This window comes from Dipteris shenzhenensis, chromosome 19 (assembly GCF_047967505.1).
Source record: "Dipteris shenzhenensis isolate YYH24624 ecotype China chromosome 19, Dip_SZ_1.0, whole genome shotgun sequence".
NCBI lineage: Eukaryota > Viridiplantae > Streptophyta > Polypodiopsida > Gleicheniales > Dipteridaceae > Dipteris > Dipteris shenzhenensis.
The window spans coordinates 1849041-1866089 of record NC_141614.1 but is presented as its reverse complement, the minus strand read 5'-3'; the positions used below and the strand labels follow the sequence as shown (position 1 = coordinate 1866089).

Here is a 17049-nt window from a genome sequence, read left to right as displayed (position 1 = left end):
TTGAGGTGCCTCCTAACCATTTTTTCTCAAATAAAGCAATGAATTCTTCTACCTGAGAACATAGGCATGTATGCAAGTGGATCATGTTGCATGTACGGTTCTTAATTGATCCATTGCATTATCAATATACATGTCAACGTATTGGGGGTTGTCCTCTAGAAGCTGATCCAATATGGGTTCCATTGTGGGATGTTTTCACCAATTGATGATGTCCTTTTCGAACAGTTCTAATTCGTTGATGATGTGTTTCCCTTTGAGTAATAATTTGCCCAAGTTGACTAATAATCCTTATAATTTTTGTACAAATATTTCTTGCAAATGGCTAATCATGTTGGTGAAGACTACAAGCAATTTTGGTACGTTTTGTTGAAGTTATGATGATTTTTATGTTGAAATGTGCATCAAAATAGAGCAATGATTAGCCTTGGAAATAATGTCAAAAATTAGACATGCTCTTTCAAAGCATGAAAGGTGAGCTTTCACAGGGTCCAATTTGTGCTCCAAGTGACCAATATATGGGCCCTTTGACTTAGAGAACACTGCTAGAGGAAATGATGCTTATTGATATTTCATAGATAGAAGTTCATGTTCTCCTAGATCCCTTGCTAAAAATAAGGCAAACTAAGAAAGAAACAACACATTTGCTTTGGGTTTTATGTGCACTGGCTTTGTGTTTCAGGTTAACATTAGCATATTGAGCCATGCATTCACCAAGAACTTCCTCGTAAACCCTCCTCTTCCCAAATTGCTCATATGGCCTCTCAATTAAACTCTCACAAGCTCGCAACTAAACTTCCTCAGTTGCATTATACTTCTCAAAGGAGGAAATACACCTATGACCAGAGAACTTAGTTGCAACCTCCGCAGGAATACCATCAAAAGCCAACTTGCTGAACACAGTCGACCTCAATGACTTGTTTGTATATTTACCCCTAGAACCACCCCCAACAGTATCAAGCATGCAAGAAACAAGACCTTTAAAAGTCTTAACACCAACGCGGTTCTGATTGTACCATACCTAAAACAAGCACACAAAGCACAACATCAAAACTAAAATAACAGAAGCACAATCAAACACCAAAAAAATAGTAAACACCTACCACAGATCTGGGATTGTCGATCGGCTGAAGGAAAACACACAACAAACTTTCAAAACAACAGCGGGTATATGCTTCATAAGCTGGTCAAAAGTGAACACAAAATCCACTTCGTAGCTCTTCAACGGCTTCTGTAGATACTCAACTTTGTAACACTTCAGGCTCATCACATGATTCTTCGTCAATCTCTCCTCAAACCTGCAAAACACAGACAAAGTACATCAAAAACCAATCAATCAAATGCAAAAGATTTAACACAAAAACACACAACACTTACTACAAATATTGACCGAAAACATCAAAAGCACAAACAAATTGCACATGTTGTATTCCATATAGCTCCCTACCACCTCTAATAGTAGCAAAGCGAAGCAGCATGTAGAAAGCAAACCATTTCTGCAGGCCTCGAGGATGGAAAGCATTGAAATCTGCATCCTTCAACACCAACATCTCATCCTTCAACCCAACATCGCAATTCTTTGTAGGTTTCATACCATCAACATGTACAGACCGATTCATTGCACTGGTAAGTGAAGAGCACACCTTCGAGAACAAAGGATTCTTAAACAAATCGAAAGTAACCTCAACAACACCTGTCGCGGCTACCCAACAATATTGGAACCTCCTCAAAGTCTGATTATAAGATTTGAACAAAGCATGCAATGTAGCAGGAGGGTAAAACCCACCTTCTCCTTTCTTCTTACACACTTGAAGTATAAATCTACCAAGCCCAATCCTCAAATCGATTCTTATATTAGCAAAAACCCTCAAATCCAACTCCTCGATAGGGATAGAAAGATCAAGACCTTGAAGACACTGCCAAGAATCAAATCGACCCCTAGCCCAATTGTCTTCATCCGAACTTCTATTCACTCCACCCGGGCCTCTACTTTCTTCTCCAAAGAAGGATCTAGTGGCAAGAAACCAACAACAGAACCTACACAAACCTCCCCAAAAGATCCGATACCTACACAACTAAAGAAACAGTGAAAACAACACAAAAACAAAGAAATATCACAACACACAAAACACATGAAAGCTGCAAACCTCCACTATTGTGAAAATCCTCAGCAATGTTGCATGTAGCACCTCCAACCGAAGAAACATTCTTAGAGCCAATATCCCCATCTCTACCCAAACACACAACCAAGTTAGCACTCCCAGAAACCAAATCCCCAACAGCAGAAACGTCCTCATCAATCCCAAGTGAAAGGACACTCTGCAGCAGCAGACTCCATCTCGAATCAAATGAAGGATAGTCTGCCGCAGAATCCGCAGTGAAAATAAAGGACACTCCATAGTAGATGCATGTCCTGCCTCGAACCGTCTGCCACAAAATCGAACATCGAAAACACCTCCAAAGAAGACGCCTGTCATGCACCGCCTCGAACCCTCTGCCACAGACTCGATCAGCCGCGATGAAGCTCACAAAACGGACTGACTGAACAACATGACGAACTTCACAAAACCCAAAACCCATGCACCCAAACACAACAACCACAAGCACACACATCAAGAACAAAACAAACACCCACTCACACACATACACGTGTACCAGTCACACAAATAACAAATAACACATGCACACGTGGACCACTCACCAGACGACAGACCACTACAAGTAATGAGAGGCCTCAAACTTCAAAACCCGTCGCCAAATAAACGTCGCCAACCTGTGTACCTGATGCAGAAATGCCCGTGGTTGGCATTTCTCGATCGGGAAGTGGCTGGAAAACCACTTGCAGCCTACCGGCCACTCTGCTAAAATCGATCGGCTACATGTCCAATGGGCGGGCACTGGGAGAGCTTAGTGAGCATGTCCGCCCGCATTTGATCTGTTGGGACATAAACTAGCTGAACATTGCCTTGCTCGACATGATGATCATTTAGGAAATGGATTTTCAAGGCAATGGCAATGTGCTTAGTTTTGTCACTTTGAGAAATTTTCTAAGCAATGGCGATCGCAAATTGATTGTCGCACTGTTGTACATTCGTCTTTTGAATTTTCCCGACACCACGAGCGTCGACTGCACCCTCACTACATGACAAACGTTAGCACCCTAGATCTATCGTTAGCTAGCATAATGATTCTTGAATTAGTCTTTTGAGCCATAATCCATCGCAAACAGTTGTAGGTACTCTACTTCTACGGTAGAAATGGCAATTATCACCTGTTTCTTCTAGTACTACGTAATCAGACTTGAGGCTAATTGGTATAGGTGACTAGAGGTGGATTTTCGCATGTCCACATCACCACCCCAATCCGCATCGCTCCAGCAGACAGCTAATGTAGTGGGTGAATTAGCCTTGTAGATGATGCTCAGAGTCATTGTGGATTTGAGATATCTGAACAATCGCAGGACTACTCGCCAGTGACCCGGTGCCTGGGTTCTGCATAAATTGAGAGACTTTTGATGCAGCATAAGTGATATCTGGCCGGGTACATGTCACCAAGTAGCGAATTGATCCAATAGCTTAACGGTATGGTAATGCCTTCATGGCTTCGATATCTACTGGGGATGTTGGAGACATTTCTTCGCTCAATATGTGGTTCACATCCATTGGAGTATTGGAAAGTTTGCAAGCGTCCATATGGAATCGGCGAAGTATAACCTTTGTTGATTAATTGAGATTGAACCTGTTGGAGAGTACGATGCTAGACAATACTCAGCATCGCCGTTATTAAGTTGAAGTAGAAAATCATAATTATTGCTTGCAAGAAGGTCATCTACATATACTCCTAGTAGATAATATGAAGTGAATGCATGCTTTAAGTATGCGTTGCTATCACAAAGTGAACTAGAGACATGCTTGATGCTTGTGACCTATCTTTCCATACCCAATAGGCTACTACATATAGACATGTTGAACCTTGGGGATAACTCTATTATGGAAAGCAGGCGTTACATCCAATTGGTTCATGAATAAAGAGGTGTTTGGTAGCACTGAGGGCGAGCATCATTTGGAGTGATTACATTTTCACCATGGGGGCATAGGTCCCTGAGTAGTCGATGCCTTGTATCTATGAGAAGCCACAGGCAACCAAACGAGTGTTGAATCGGGATATGGAGCCATCAATGTTGTATTTCTTCGTTAACTAACCATTTAGAGCCTATGATCTTTCTATGACAATGCCGTATTTCTTCTTTAACAACCATTTAGAGCCTATGATCTTTCTATGAGGTGGGGGACACCAATATCCAAGCTTGGTTCTTGCACAAAGAATTATACTCCTCATCCATGGCATTTCACCAAAGGGGAGCTTTGTGTGAATGTAATGCCTAGATGAGGAGGATATGATCATCAAGTGATTGGTTGATTGAGGAAGTTGCACCATGAATAATCACCAAAGAGTATTCTGAGTCTCGAAAGTGAGGACCGTATGTTCCATATATCGACCTTGAAGAGCATCGTTGGATTGCAACCTGGGGAGACAACATTAGTTCTTGTATTTCCTCATCTGGTTCTTCTTAGGTTTGGTAAGTGAGGGCACCATGAAACTCATCTGGTTCAGAAGAGGTTGTGCCTTCAGTGGGGGGATCCAATATGGGCAGGCGAGGGGTGAATGTGCCTCTACTGATGACAGGGGGTTATCTGCTTGAGCATTGAGTGCACCCATTTGGTGGTTGATTAATCACTTATGGCATTGTAGGGGTCTAAGGAGGCAATGGAGGTGGAGATATTGGCTTTCTAAGCTGGGCCGATAGAGCATGTTGCATTACCATGGGCTCCTCCTCATCGATGCATTGGACATGATCTTGGTGATCAAAATGTTGTGTCTCACCCTATGAGAATGCACTCATGTGGCTTCAAATCTTACTTATGCCTATGCTTATCTTGGATATGGACAAATGCCTTGCATATATCGACTAGTCCAAGCTTTGTAAAGTATTGCAAATTTGTTGTCACAAACTGTCATGATAGCCTCACTCCAAAATCTTTTGGCCATGGAACTTTTTACCAATCTCTATATAGTGACCTCCTAATAAACTAGGAAATTCATGCATATTTACTCGATAGAACTAGCCATTTGTCCTCATTATCTAGAGAATTTTATTTTCTCTATAGCTATATAGCTATCTAGGAAGAATGAGTCCTTATATGGAGAATGAAGTGGATTTCAAGTTTGCTATATGGGAAAATGTATTTCTAGATATAGTCCAAGTATTTTGCTATTTAGGAAATGTGAGTTTTTATGTGGAGAATGAAGGGGATTACAAGTTTATATTTCCTATATAGCCCATGTATATTGTATCTAGAAAATGTGAGTTCCTATATGGATAATGAATTAGGCTCTATAGGAAAAGAGGTCTTTATCTAGAAAATTAGCAAGAATTATATTTTCCTATGTAGCAATTGTAATTACCTAAATATGGAATGAGTTGTTTGTCTAGAAAATAAGCAAGAACATTGAGCATTGAAAAAAAGCAATATGTCTAGCATAAATGTCAAGGTTGTATATGTATAACATAGGGCAATCTATAAAACACTATCTTATTTCTTCTATAAATAAAAAAATATTAAATATTTTAAAATCAAAATTGTTCCAATATTAAGGACAACATACTAGAAGTTTCAAATGTGCAATGTTTAAATGATATTCAAATGAAAATGTTAAGTAAAAGTACAATGCCCAATGTTAAATTGAAAGTATTCTTTAATTTTTAAATATGTAAATGTACAACTTAAGAAAAAAATTTCTAATGAAGGATAATTAATTTCACAAGCTATGAAATGTACGCTTACAATGCCAAATTGAATTGTAAATGTAATATCAAGCTTTTTATGATAAAATTATAACTTTAAAGAAAATCACTAACATAAGATAAATAATTATTATATTTAATATTGATTGAGTAGGTGAAAACCTCATGACTTCTAAGAAAAATTATTCAATAGGAATCTTCTTGCATAAAACTTTAAAGTTTTGACACTATGAAACATCCTTTTAATTGAATTTTCAAATGTAAATTAAATGTAAATTTTCTCTAAAAGCAAGTAAGAGGAACACACTTAACAAAAAGTTTTCCTTTGTGGTCTTTGTAATTTAATCTTTCTTATATGTGCTTTTAAGAATGTATATGTTCGGTTAGATGCTCTATGCATTACTCAATCAAAGCTACTGAAAGACAAGAGCATAACTCGAACAAAGCCATTCAAAAGCAAATGCAACCTTTGACTACATTGAACATTTGGTCTCATGCTCTACAAATTAATGCACCCCTTTGACTCGACACTACTTATTCACTTTAAGATTTTACTTTTCTAAACTAGCTAAATCATTGTTTTAAAGTAATTTTCCAATACATAACACTTCTCCCAATTTGTAAGATTGAAAATCCAAGGCAAGTGTAAGGTATATATACTTACTAGATACATTTTGATTATAACATATATTTTCTCTACGGTATATATAGAGTGTGGTTTATGTTGAGCAAAAAAATTCTTGGACATAATGTTTAACATTAGTATAAAGATATCAATTATCTTTTCTTCTTCTTTTAAGTCTCTAAGATGATAAGAATGCTTTTGTAACCACCAGATAATGAATTTAAGGGCTTGTTCATGTGAAATGCCAACATTGAAGGATGGGAAAAGATTATGCAAGGCCATCTCTAGTGAGGTTATGATGGGCACATGCATATGGGGTTTTAAGCTCCTTTCAAGCACATCAAAGTCTAATAGAATCACCCCAATGTGTCATTTTGATGCCCAATAGGATTTCGTACTATATGTATCCATGCATTTCTTAAGAGTAAGAGTCATATCTATACATCTAGTGGTTGGCTAATTGTGTCATGAATAGGTGTTGGTACTATAGGTATGACACTATCCATGTCTTTCGGACTAGGTCTTTAAATCCAAAACGGTGAACACAAAGCATGCCAAAAGCAAATAATATATCATTGTAGTTAGCCATGGCAATTAGGATTTTTAGTTAGAAAAAATTCAAATAAGACTTTGATCAAGATAGAATAAAGAGTACTAAGTTGAAGTTCAATGCACCATAACTAATGCTTAGCTTGTCAATGCACCATCGCTCATCACTTCTCTAAGGCTAACAACTATAAGAATGAGCACAAGTCTAATGGTGTACTAGGAGTTAGAGGTGGTCCATGAAAAGTAGTCCTAGCAGATATAATGATCTATTGAGAAAACACGGAGGCATTTGGACCATAGTTTGTAGCAGTTATGTCCAAGGTTTGCAAGCACTTTGAAACAACTCAAAAACCTCATTGCTAGCAGTTGTGATACGATTTTAAACCTTGCTTGATTGTTTGAGCTTGGTAGGTGTTCTCACATCATGAAGGCGTTCTTATGTTTGCATATTATAGACACGAGATATCTTCAGTCTAATATAGTTTAAAAGCTTGGAGAGGCCTTTTCTAGATAATATGATACATCATGAAGCTTGGAAAGGCCCTTCCTTCATCCAATTCTTACATAGTAGACCCCAATATTTAGTTTATTCGCTCTTAAAGAGCTTGCAAAGATTAGATGGCATGGTCTCTTGAGCCTTGGAATCCCTTCACGTTGAAATGTTGAAGGTTCATTGAAGAGCATGTATTGACGTTAGATATTAGGACCTTTTGTCTATGAAATGCATCGCTATGTATACATTGATATTACAATAGGTTTTGACAAAGTTCTCTTCAGTCCTTCACGAATGTAATACATGATACGGCAGCTAACTACTATTTTAGTTGGCTGACTTCAGGAATTGAGGATGATCCTCTCATGCATTACTAGGTCTTAGAGTCGGGTTCCATTCATAGATGCCTACACACATTTTCCATGTACAGGATTTGTCTCAAAGCTGCTTGGTCATCGGATCCTCAAAATACACCTAAATGTGTCTTCTTGAATTTTCTTGAATAAGTCATCATTATGGGATTTCTATGATAATTTATTGAAGTGGTTCACCTTAAACATTATGCATGTTTGATATCTAGCCCTTAGAGTTTGCCTTCGGTAATCCCCTTTAACTACTTGCATGGTCTTTGGAAATCCCATTAACATGGTCTTGAGCAACCACTTTAATTACTTAAATGGCCCATATATTCATTTTTGCAGTAATTAAAAAGTGTATCACAGAGACAGGTTGATCTTGGTTAGGTTGATCAACTGCAAAACAAGATATATCATATGCTTACTATAGTGTATGGGATAAGGCTAAAAGGGCCTAAGTCCTATGACAATAGTTTGATCCCTTTAAGGAATTTAGCTTACTTCGATGTATTTATAGACTTATGAGTAATATTGGAAAATGTTAAATGCCAGCCTTAGTTTGTTTTAGCATATAAAGGCTTTAAGGATTTCTCAAGCTTACTTGGCAAGACTAGATTCCCCCTTAGAATTCTTACACTAGAATTTTTTTATGTACAAACATGAGGTTAGAACTTGGAATGTTTATCCTCTACCAAGATTACTACATGACCATTGTGATTGTTGATAAGAAGGCTATAAGGATCCTTTTAGGATAGAATTTAAACCCTTCAAAGTTTCTATTTTACAAATAATTGTAGAAAATTGTGGATTGTCGTACAAAACAGATTTTTCAGTGGATAGTTCAAATACAACCATTATTGAGTATGATTCATATGCTTTGAGTATGTGATCCATATGCTTTCTTAACTTGCAATTATGACCCTTCAAAGGATGCATGCTCTCTCAGTGTTAATGAGACATTGAATACTTGGTATTTTGATAGTGGTGCTTCTAAGCACATCAATTCTAAGAAGAGCCTTTTGGCATCTCTGCATCCTCCACCTACTAAAAAGCTGACGTGTGTAAATAATTTTTCTATTCAATGTGTGGAGTGAGGGACATCATCCTCACATCCACTGATGGCACATATTTCAGATGTTCTTTATGTGCCAGGTATAAAGAAGAATTTGCTTTTAGTGTCCTCTCAATAGAGGAGGATTTCAAGTTATATTCGATGATGCTAAGTGTGCAGTCAGAGACAAAGAGAATGACTATGCTTTGATGTTGTTTGGCACTTTGTATTGGGGTCTTTTTCAGCTTGAAATATCTGAGAAAAGATTTGATTTTGCACTTTCAGTGAGCACTCCTGCTGCTGCGATGCATAATGCGGAGTTATGGCATGCTAGGTATGGGCACATGAGTTATGGCAGCTTAATGACACTTCAAAAGCATGCTATGGTTGATGCATTGCCTCGTTTAGAGTCACCTCCTCATGCATGTGAGGGTTGCATCCTTGGCAAGATGCATAGATTTCCTTTTAAGAAGGGTGGTGCAGTAAGAGCTACTCGAAAATAACAGCTCATACACAGTGATGTCTGCGGTCCCATGAGGACACCTGCTTTTGGTGGTTATCTTTATTATGTTACATTCATAGATGACTTCACCAATTATACTTGGGTCTATGGTCTTAAGGCAAAATCAGAAGTGTTGATGCATTTCGAACACTTTGTGGCTATGGTTGAGAATGAGACAGGACTCAAGGTGTAGACACTTTGCACCGATAGAGGGGGGGAGTATATGTCTCATGAGTTTGAGGCATTTTTGAAGGAGAAAGACATCATGCATCAGCTTACAGTGAGGCTTACACCTCAGCAAAATGGCAAAGCTGAGCACAAGAATCACACTCTTATGGAGATGGATAAATGCATGCTCACTAGTAAGAAGTTGCCTCACAGGTTTTGGCTCGAAGGCCTCATGAAGACAATCACTCCCCATGAGGCATGGCATGGGAGAAAGCCTTCAGTGGATTACTTCAGAGTTTTTGGTTGTGTTGCATATGCCTACGTGTCTGTGGAGTTTCAACACAAGAAGTCAGATAAGGCACTTGAATGTATTTTTGTTGGGTATAGTGCACAAAGCAAAGGCTATCGTCTCTACAATCTTGCTTCTTGCAAGATTTTTGTGAGTAGAGATGTTATATTTTCATAGAATTCAGCACATACACATGTTGAATTTACTATTCTAGCTTATTCAGATGATGTTTTTGAGGGGATGCTTCCTATAGCATTTGGTTCCCCATCTGAGGCTCCTGTTGAAAATCAAAATTTATAGCAACCTCCTCCTGATGCACATGCCCCGATTCAGCCACAGGCTAATTTCGTACCTCCACAAGGTGTGGATGAAGTTGTCAGGCAAGAGATTCAAGAGATACATGCAGCCAAAATAGTTTCGAATTGGTTGCTACAGACTCTCAGGGAGAGTAGGCTTGAGGCACCGTTGCCTGGCAGGGATGGGAGACAAAAAGTGGAGGTAGAGGGAAGGAGATGGTGGAAAAAATGAGGGGGGTGGTGGTGGAGAAGGTGGGTAGAGGGAAGGAGATGGTGGAAAAAATGAGGGGGGGGGTGGTGGAGAAGGTGGGTAGAAGTTGGAGGATAGAGAGTAGGGGTGGACAGAAAATATGGAGGATTCACGGTAGTTGGATGTGGGGGGGGCTTGCAAAAAGTGAGGGGAAAGAAATGAGAGGATGGTGTGTTGGTTTTATATGAAGTGGTGGGTTTAAGGGTTAATCTTAGTGATTAATGTGCTTATGCAAGTCACCATTTATAAGCATATCATTTTGCACTAATTGATGTATCTTGGTTGATTTTTTTTTTGAAGAGGGTTCTTTCTCATGCATACAAACACATGTTCTACTTTTGCTTTAGGTGCTAACCTCCCCAGCAATGGCACCAAAATGTTGTCACTGTCTCTCCCAAGCCCAGTGTCCAAGGGGGTTGGTCACCTTCAGTCGTGTCATTGGTCGTTGTAGCATAGGTGTTCACAAGTGTAGCATAGGTCCTCGAGTCATATCCTGGTGAGAGATGTAGAGGCTGAAGCATGGAAATCAACTCTTGTAGTCGCTTAGGTGAGAAAGAGGGCTGGATCACAAGAGGCTCTTACCTCTGCCGGAGTTCAAGGGTTAATAGGATTGGGATAAGGTTGAGAGAGCTAACTAGGAGTTACAGGGTTCAAATAGGGTTGCAGGGTTTAGGAGGAGTCCAAGGTTAAGGAGTGGAGATCCAATCTCCTTCATGAATTCAAGGGGTAAAAGGTTGAGAAGGAGGATCAAGGGAGGAAGGAGGAGGTGGAGGGAGGAGTAGGAGGTGGAGGGACTCTTGTCCAAGAGGTCCCCTACAAAAGAGTTCCCACCCTGGAGGTACCTACGAAATGTGTAGAGACCAACATGTATAAATCTCTTTCAATGGAATGAAGCTCCCACTCTTTGGGGCTCAGTGTTCATTGCATTGGTGTTCATGTGCTTGTTCTCCTTGGGTCCATGCTCCATCAACACTATCGTGTGATAGCATGCTCTAACCTTGCCATCTCCCATCCTCCCCCCTTCTTCTCCTCTTCCTCCCTTCTTTTTGGGGTGACCTCTTGGGCATCTACACTCAATGGGGTAACTTCTTGAGTCCCCGCACTTTGTGGGGACCTCTTGAGTCCCTCCACTTTTGGGAGGGACCTCAAAAACTATAGGCTTTTAGTATTTCTCTCTCTAGTTTTAGTGTTTCTCTCTCTAGATCCCAATTTTGCAAGTATGATTTTGGGGATCTCTTGTAGAGAGGATTTTGGCTATTCTCTGCCATCTTTCAAGCTCAAGATATTACAAGTGGAGCTTTGCCGCTACCGTACACACACAATGATCTCATCTTCATGGCTCTAGACTGTGCTTCTAGACCTTGTTGTGACATGGTTAACAATATTTTACAATTGGTTTAATTTTCTACAATAATTTAGTATTGGTGGTAGTTTGGACTAGTGTGCACCCATATCTATGTTTCATAATTGTTATTACCACTTGATACTAGTAGAACACTGTCAGTATTAGAATCAAATTAGGGTTTTAACAATCGGTTTTCTATAATCATTTTTCTACAATTAGCTAGTATTAGTTATAGTTTGGACTAGTGTGCACCCGTCTCTAAGGTTAAAAATTATATTTACGAATTGATACTAGTAGAATGATTTATAGAATTAGTTAGTAAGTATGCTAGTTTGGATATTTATTAGTGGTTCCCAGTAATATTAACCACTTGATACCAAAAGACAATATACACCATTTTCTAACATATTGTATCTAATTTGATAATGGTCTTTATAATATAATATGTAGGAGTACAATACCAATTTTCTACAATAAGCTTGTATGCATGCTAGTCTAGACTAAATAGTGGTTGCTAGTAATGATTACCAATAGAACAATACTGCTATTACAATGAATAATCCTAAAAATTCACATATAACATTTGCATGCAGCATGCATTTGCAATTCACCAAGCCTCTTGCAAAACCTAAAATTAACTCAACCCAACTTGAATCAAGTCAACCCAACCTTGGTCCAAGTAAGCAAACCAAGTTAACCCCAATGAAATCCAAGACCAAAGCACCATAATTTTAAACCAACTAAACTCCACCAGACCAAAGCACCATAATTTCAACCAAACTTTGAAAAACCAAAACGGTTTGAGACTAGACATTGGTTTTACCAACCCTTTGAGCACACCAAACTAGGAAATTCATAAAGATGGTATGTTTGTGAGATAGTTTATACTATCTAATGAGCCATCTTTCCTAGGCATCAATTTTTTGATAGAAATAAGACTTTTTAAAGTTTGAAAGCTAGAAGCAGTTTTTTATATCAATTTGAAAATCATAGCGAAACACCTTGAGATCATCTGTTTGGATAACAACCCACAAGCTTGACAACAAAAGTTCTAAAATTCGAAATGGAAATATTCTCATCTGGAAGAAAATTTGGGGCATTGTCATAGGCACAATTGTGCATCCAAATATTGATGTAGGTGATCAAACCAAATGGGATGATGACACAGACTACACCCTATATTGAATCAAAATAGACCTCAAAGATAAGATAATTGCAATCATGTGTTAGAAGGATCTAGTTATTGCACTTGAAAATGGTTTGCTACCAAAATATGTCCACAGTTCTTTTGTTTAGCAACAAGCTCAAAACATCATCAAGCACCTTTGCTTATATTATTAATTTAAACTAAATATATTACCAATTAGCATAAAGACTTATAAGAAATACGATAGTGGTCCAAATTGCTTTAAATGGTCGTAGGGTGAACGCATGGTAAGGTGTCTAGCCATTTTAGCTATATACATAAAAAATAGCACACAATATCTATCATAATAAATCAAATTCTTTGAGTTTTTAATGCATGTTATGAACTAAAGATACTATAGAGTCTAAAAAAGCACATTTTATAATGAACCATGATATAAGACTCTAAAGATGAGTGCTTTACTACTCGAATAGCACATGTGCATCGGGACACTACTATTTTGGACACCTTATCATGCTTTCAACCCGCAACAAAGATTCACTACCAAAGTAGTTTCAACAACATGCCAAATTTCAATCAGCAAACATTATGATTAGGTAACCAATGTAATCAAAACAGACAAAGATGATCTTGGAAAAATAGAGCCAAAGGTAGAGGTAATCAAGACCACAACAATTTCAATAGTTATAACAACAATGGAAAATCCAAAAGAAAACCTGGTAATTTCAACTATTATGGAGTGCCCAAACATTGGGAATGGTAAGTGCCTCAAAAGCAACAAGATGGATCACATGGACTAAGATCTATACAAACATGAAATTATAGCAAAACAAAATTTTTGTTTATTCAAAGAAACTTTGAACCAAAACAAAATGACATGCCTAAATGCTACAAACTTGGCTAATTATGAAGAAGAGTTCTCATTGGTTAACAATATGAACTCCAAAGTAAATGTGCTTGTTGCAAATGGTTTATGGAGATGAAAGTGGGAGTTGTTGAACAAGGATAGGAGGTTTGCACTGTCTATTGAGAACCTCTTCTTTAAGACTATGAAAATAATGGTGCGACAAGTGCCTTCATCGAATTGAGTGAGAATGCGCAAAGGGAAACTGCATGGAAAGTAGCTGACAGTAGCACAAATTGCCTTCATAGGCACTAACATCGAAAGCTTTTGCAATCAAACATTGGCTACAGGGACTTTGCATGCCTTTGAACATAAATGGACTACAAGAGTAGGTTGAAAAAAAACATTTTTGCAATGCTCCGTCAACTAGGACCACTTGCATTCTTCCTAATGCTATCTTCAGTAGAAATGCTCTAGGAACCACTTGTATGGTACCTGCAGGACTTACAAAAACCTTCATCTGCTCTTGAGTCAAAAACAAGCAGTGCACAACTATGAGAATTAATATGTTCAGACCCTATCACACTGCACGATACTACGTCCACAAATTCAAGGCATTGAAAACTCTTTTGCTAAGATCCATCCATTCTTGGAAGAGTGGAGGCCTACTGCTTTGTCATAGAATTCCAAAATAGAGGAAGCCAACATGACCATGGCTTGCTATGGATTACAGGTGGACCCACACTTCAAAATGCAACAAGAGATGCCATTACAACGTTCATTGATCAATACATATTGACAGACATATCTTTGTTCAACAACACTGAAAAGGAAATACAGACTCATAGGCACAGGAAAATGTGCAACAAAAAAAGGAAGGGTTGGCTTCACCTACAAAAAAAATAGAAATATTGGAACCACTAGACCATGAAGCTGAGAACAACACACACTTGTGTAACACAAAGCTTATCTATAATGCTGCTGGAATAACAAAGCACCACAACAATGGACTTCCAAGGGTTTCTAAACTATGTAGGCCTAACTGAGGATACATATGTTTTGGCACTTAGATTAAAAACAAGGGAACCAACTATTTTCTTGAAGAGAAATCCAAAAGACATATACACCGATAACTTCAATCCAATGCTCTCCAGGTTATGGGGGGCAAACATCGACATTTAATTTATTTTAAACCCCATGGGGCGGAGCGTGTTGCACATCATACATTGCAAAAGAAGACAAGGCCACAACCAAGGCTTTGAAAACAACATTAAATGAAGTGATTAAAAACAAGGACGCTGCAAACGAACGTATAAGCAAAGTTGGAAATGCAATACTGAACACACAACAAATTAGCGCACAACAATCAATTTACCTAGCATTGTCTTTACCTCTAACAAGGAGCACTTGAGAGTTCATATACTTAAACACAAGCAAAGTAGAGGAACACACACTTCTGCTCAAAAGATGCTACCAATTGGAAACACTCGACCTCGCTAGCAAAGACATTTTCTTCGATGGCATTATCACAAAGTATAAAAGAAGGCTACAATAAATAAATGACATTTGCCTAGCAAAATATGCAAGCACACGTAATAAAACAAGACAATAAAATAGCAAAAGGAGGCCAAGTTTAACAACTACAATGAAGCATAAGACCCAGAGAATTAGTACAGGGAAATGTGCTTACTGTACTTTCCATTTCAAGGTGAAGAAGGATCGATGAACAGACACAACATATTATGGCATGACATATGTATCTACAACAAACAAACAATAGATAACAATAAAAGCAATTTTAACACTGCAATACTCCCGCTGTATCAACAATAAAAAATATGTTCAAAAAGTAGCACAACGTCAATTGACAGTAGTGACAAGCAAGAAATGCACGAGCAGTATGATATAGGTCTAGACATGCACACTCCAAAGAAACGTACAATGTTCCCTATGCATGGAGGCACTTCTATGATGACGGGTTGATTATTGAGGAGCAGTTTATCTGGGCTATTGGAGCGCATTTTCATTCCCTCCATTAAACAGTTTGGCAGATTAAGGAAAAACTTACCTTTTGTGGCATTTGATCATTTTGTTTTAGATTAGAACTTACATTATGTGAACTTTGGACATTTGGTTTTGTTGAGCGGATACGGGGCTCTACTTGCAGAGAACAAGACCAAATGTGCTATGCTTTCTGTGTCAAATTTCCCGCCCTTCCTATTCTGCTCGAAGAATATGCAGAGATGATGGTGCGTGGGATAGTTAGGGTGCATTAAGAATCTTTGAGGTGCTTGAGTTGTGCCCGAGTTGTGGAACAATTTAATTGATTGCCACTGCTTGTTGGGAAAAAAAGCTGCAACTATGAATCTTATAAAAGATTGTTTACGACATTAGCTCGATGATCCAAGGCTCTATTGCTTTGGGTAATGTGACCCTCAATGAAGAGTTCTATGTTAAGGCTTGGGAAGTGTCTTAGCATCACTTTTCTCAAGCTCAAAGTTCTTTAGGGCAGTTTGCATACAACAAAGTAAAGTATGTAAGATGAATGGAACATTGGGAAGCTACCTTTGCCCTAAATAATTTGCATTCGGTTGGGTGGTTTGCTCTAGGGTCCAGCAACATTGAAGGCTTGAGAATTGAATAAGACACTTGATTTCTATACTATGGCAATAGAGCTTGATCTTGATAATGGCGAGACATGGAACAATATTACTGCTATTCATAAAGAAAAGGAGCAACGAGGCCTATACTGCTTTTCGGGAAGCTCTAATATTTAGATGTTGTGGAAAAATTATGCCCATGTTGGAATATATATAAAAACATTTGGTTAGGCCATTAAAGCAGTGAAGATGGTATTTGAGTTATCTCAAGGGAAACGTGTTAACTTGGATTCAAGGAAACTTGTTAACTTGGATTCCCTCACTAATATGATGGAGCATGTTTCTCTAAGTCGAAGGCTTGGAGGGTTAGATTGACTGCATCATTCATTGCACTGAATGGGAGTCAACTTCTTGCTCATAGTGGAAGACATGGGCATTGAGTCCACTTTGGGGATGGCTAGATTGATGGCATCATTCATTGCGTCGAATGGGAATAAGCTTCTTGTTCATAGTGGAAGATACCAGGCATTGAGTCCACTCCATTGTTTGGCATTGTTCTTTATAAAACTATATAGCTGTGATAGATTGTCGAGTTATTAGCGAACAACAAGCTTCCATGGCATGAAAAAATGTGCATTTTTGGCAAGGCAAGGTTCACCACACAACTTCCAATCTATGTGCCCACTCTAGAATCGTGCTTGTATGACTGATACGAGGAGTTGAGATAATCA

General features: G+C 38.4%; 1 protein-coding gene across 1 annotated transcript; it reads right to left on the bottom strand.

The window, feature by feature from the left end:
- Nucleotides 1-787: 787 nt before the first annotated feature.
- Nucleotides 788-2570, bottom strand: LOC147889911 (uncharacterized). The gene is made up of 4 exons (XM_087391034.1): nucleotides 2145-2570; nucleotides 1489-1574; nucleotides 1148-1295; nucleotides 788-1018 (listed from the first exon to the last, which is right to left on the bottom strand). The coding sequence occupies exons 1-4, from the start codon at nucleotides 2472-2474 to the stop codon at nucleotides 788-790; spliced, it is 795 nt and encodes a 264-aa protein (XP_087247160.1). The 5' UTR covers nucleotides 2475-2570.
- Between the last annotated feature and the right edge of the window lie 14479 nt (nucleotides 2571-17049).

Excerpts from the sequence above, each read along its gene's own strand:
- LOC147889911 (XM_087391034.1), bottom strand. The coding sequence starts at position 2,474 with ATGACAGGCGTCTTCTTTGGAGGTGTTTTCGATGTTCGATTTTGTGGC. Across the intron at positions 1,575-2,144 it reads GGATTTTCACAATAGTGGAG|AATTGCGATGTTGGGTTGAA; the intron begins GTTTGCAGCTTT and ends AAACCTACAAAG. Across the intron at positions 1,296-1,488 it reads CCTCGAGGCCTGCAGAAATG|GTTTGAGGAGAGATTGACGA; the intron begins GTTTGCTTTCTA and ends TGTGTTTTGCAG.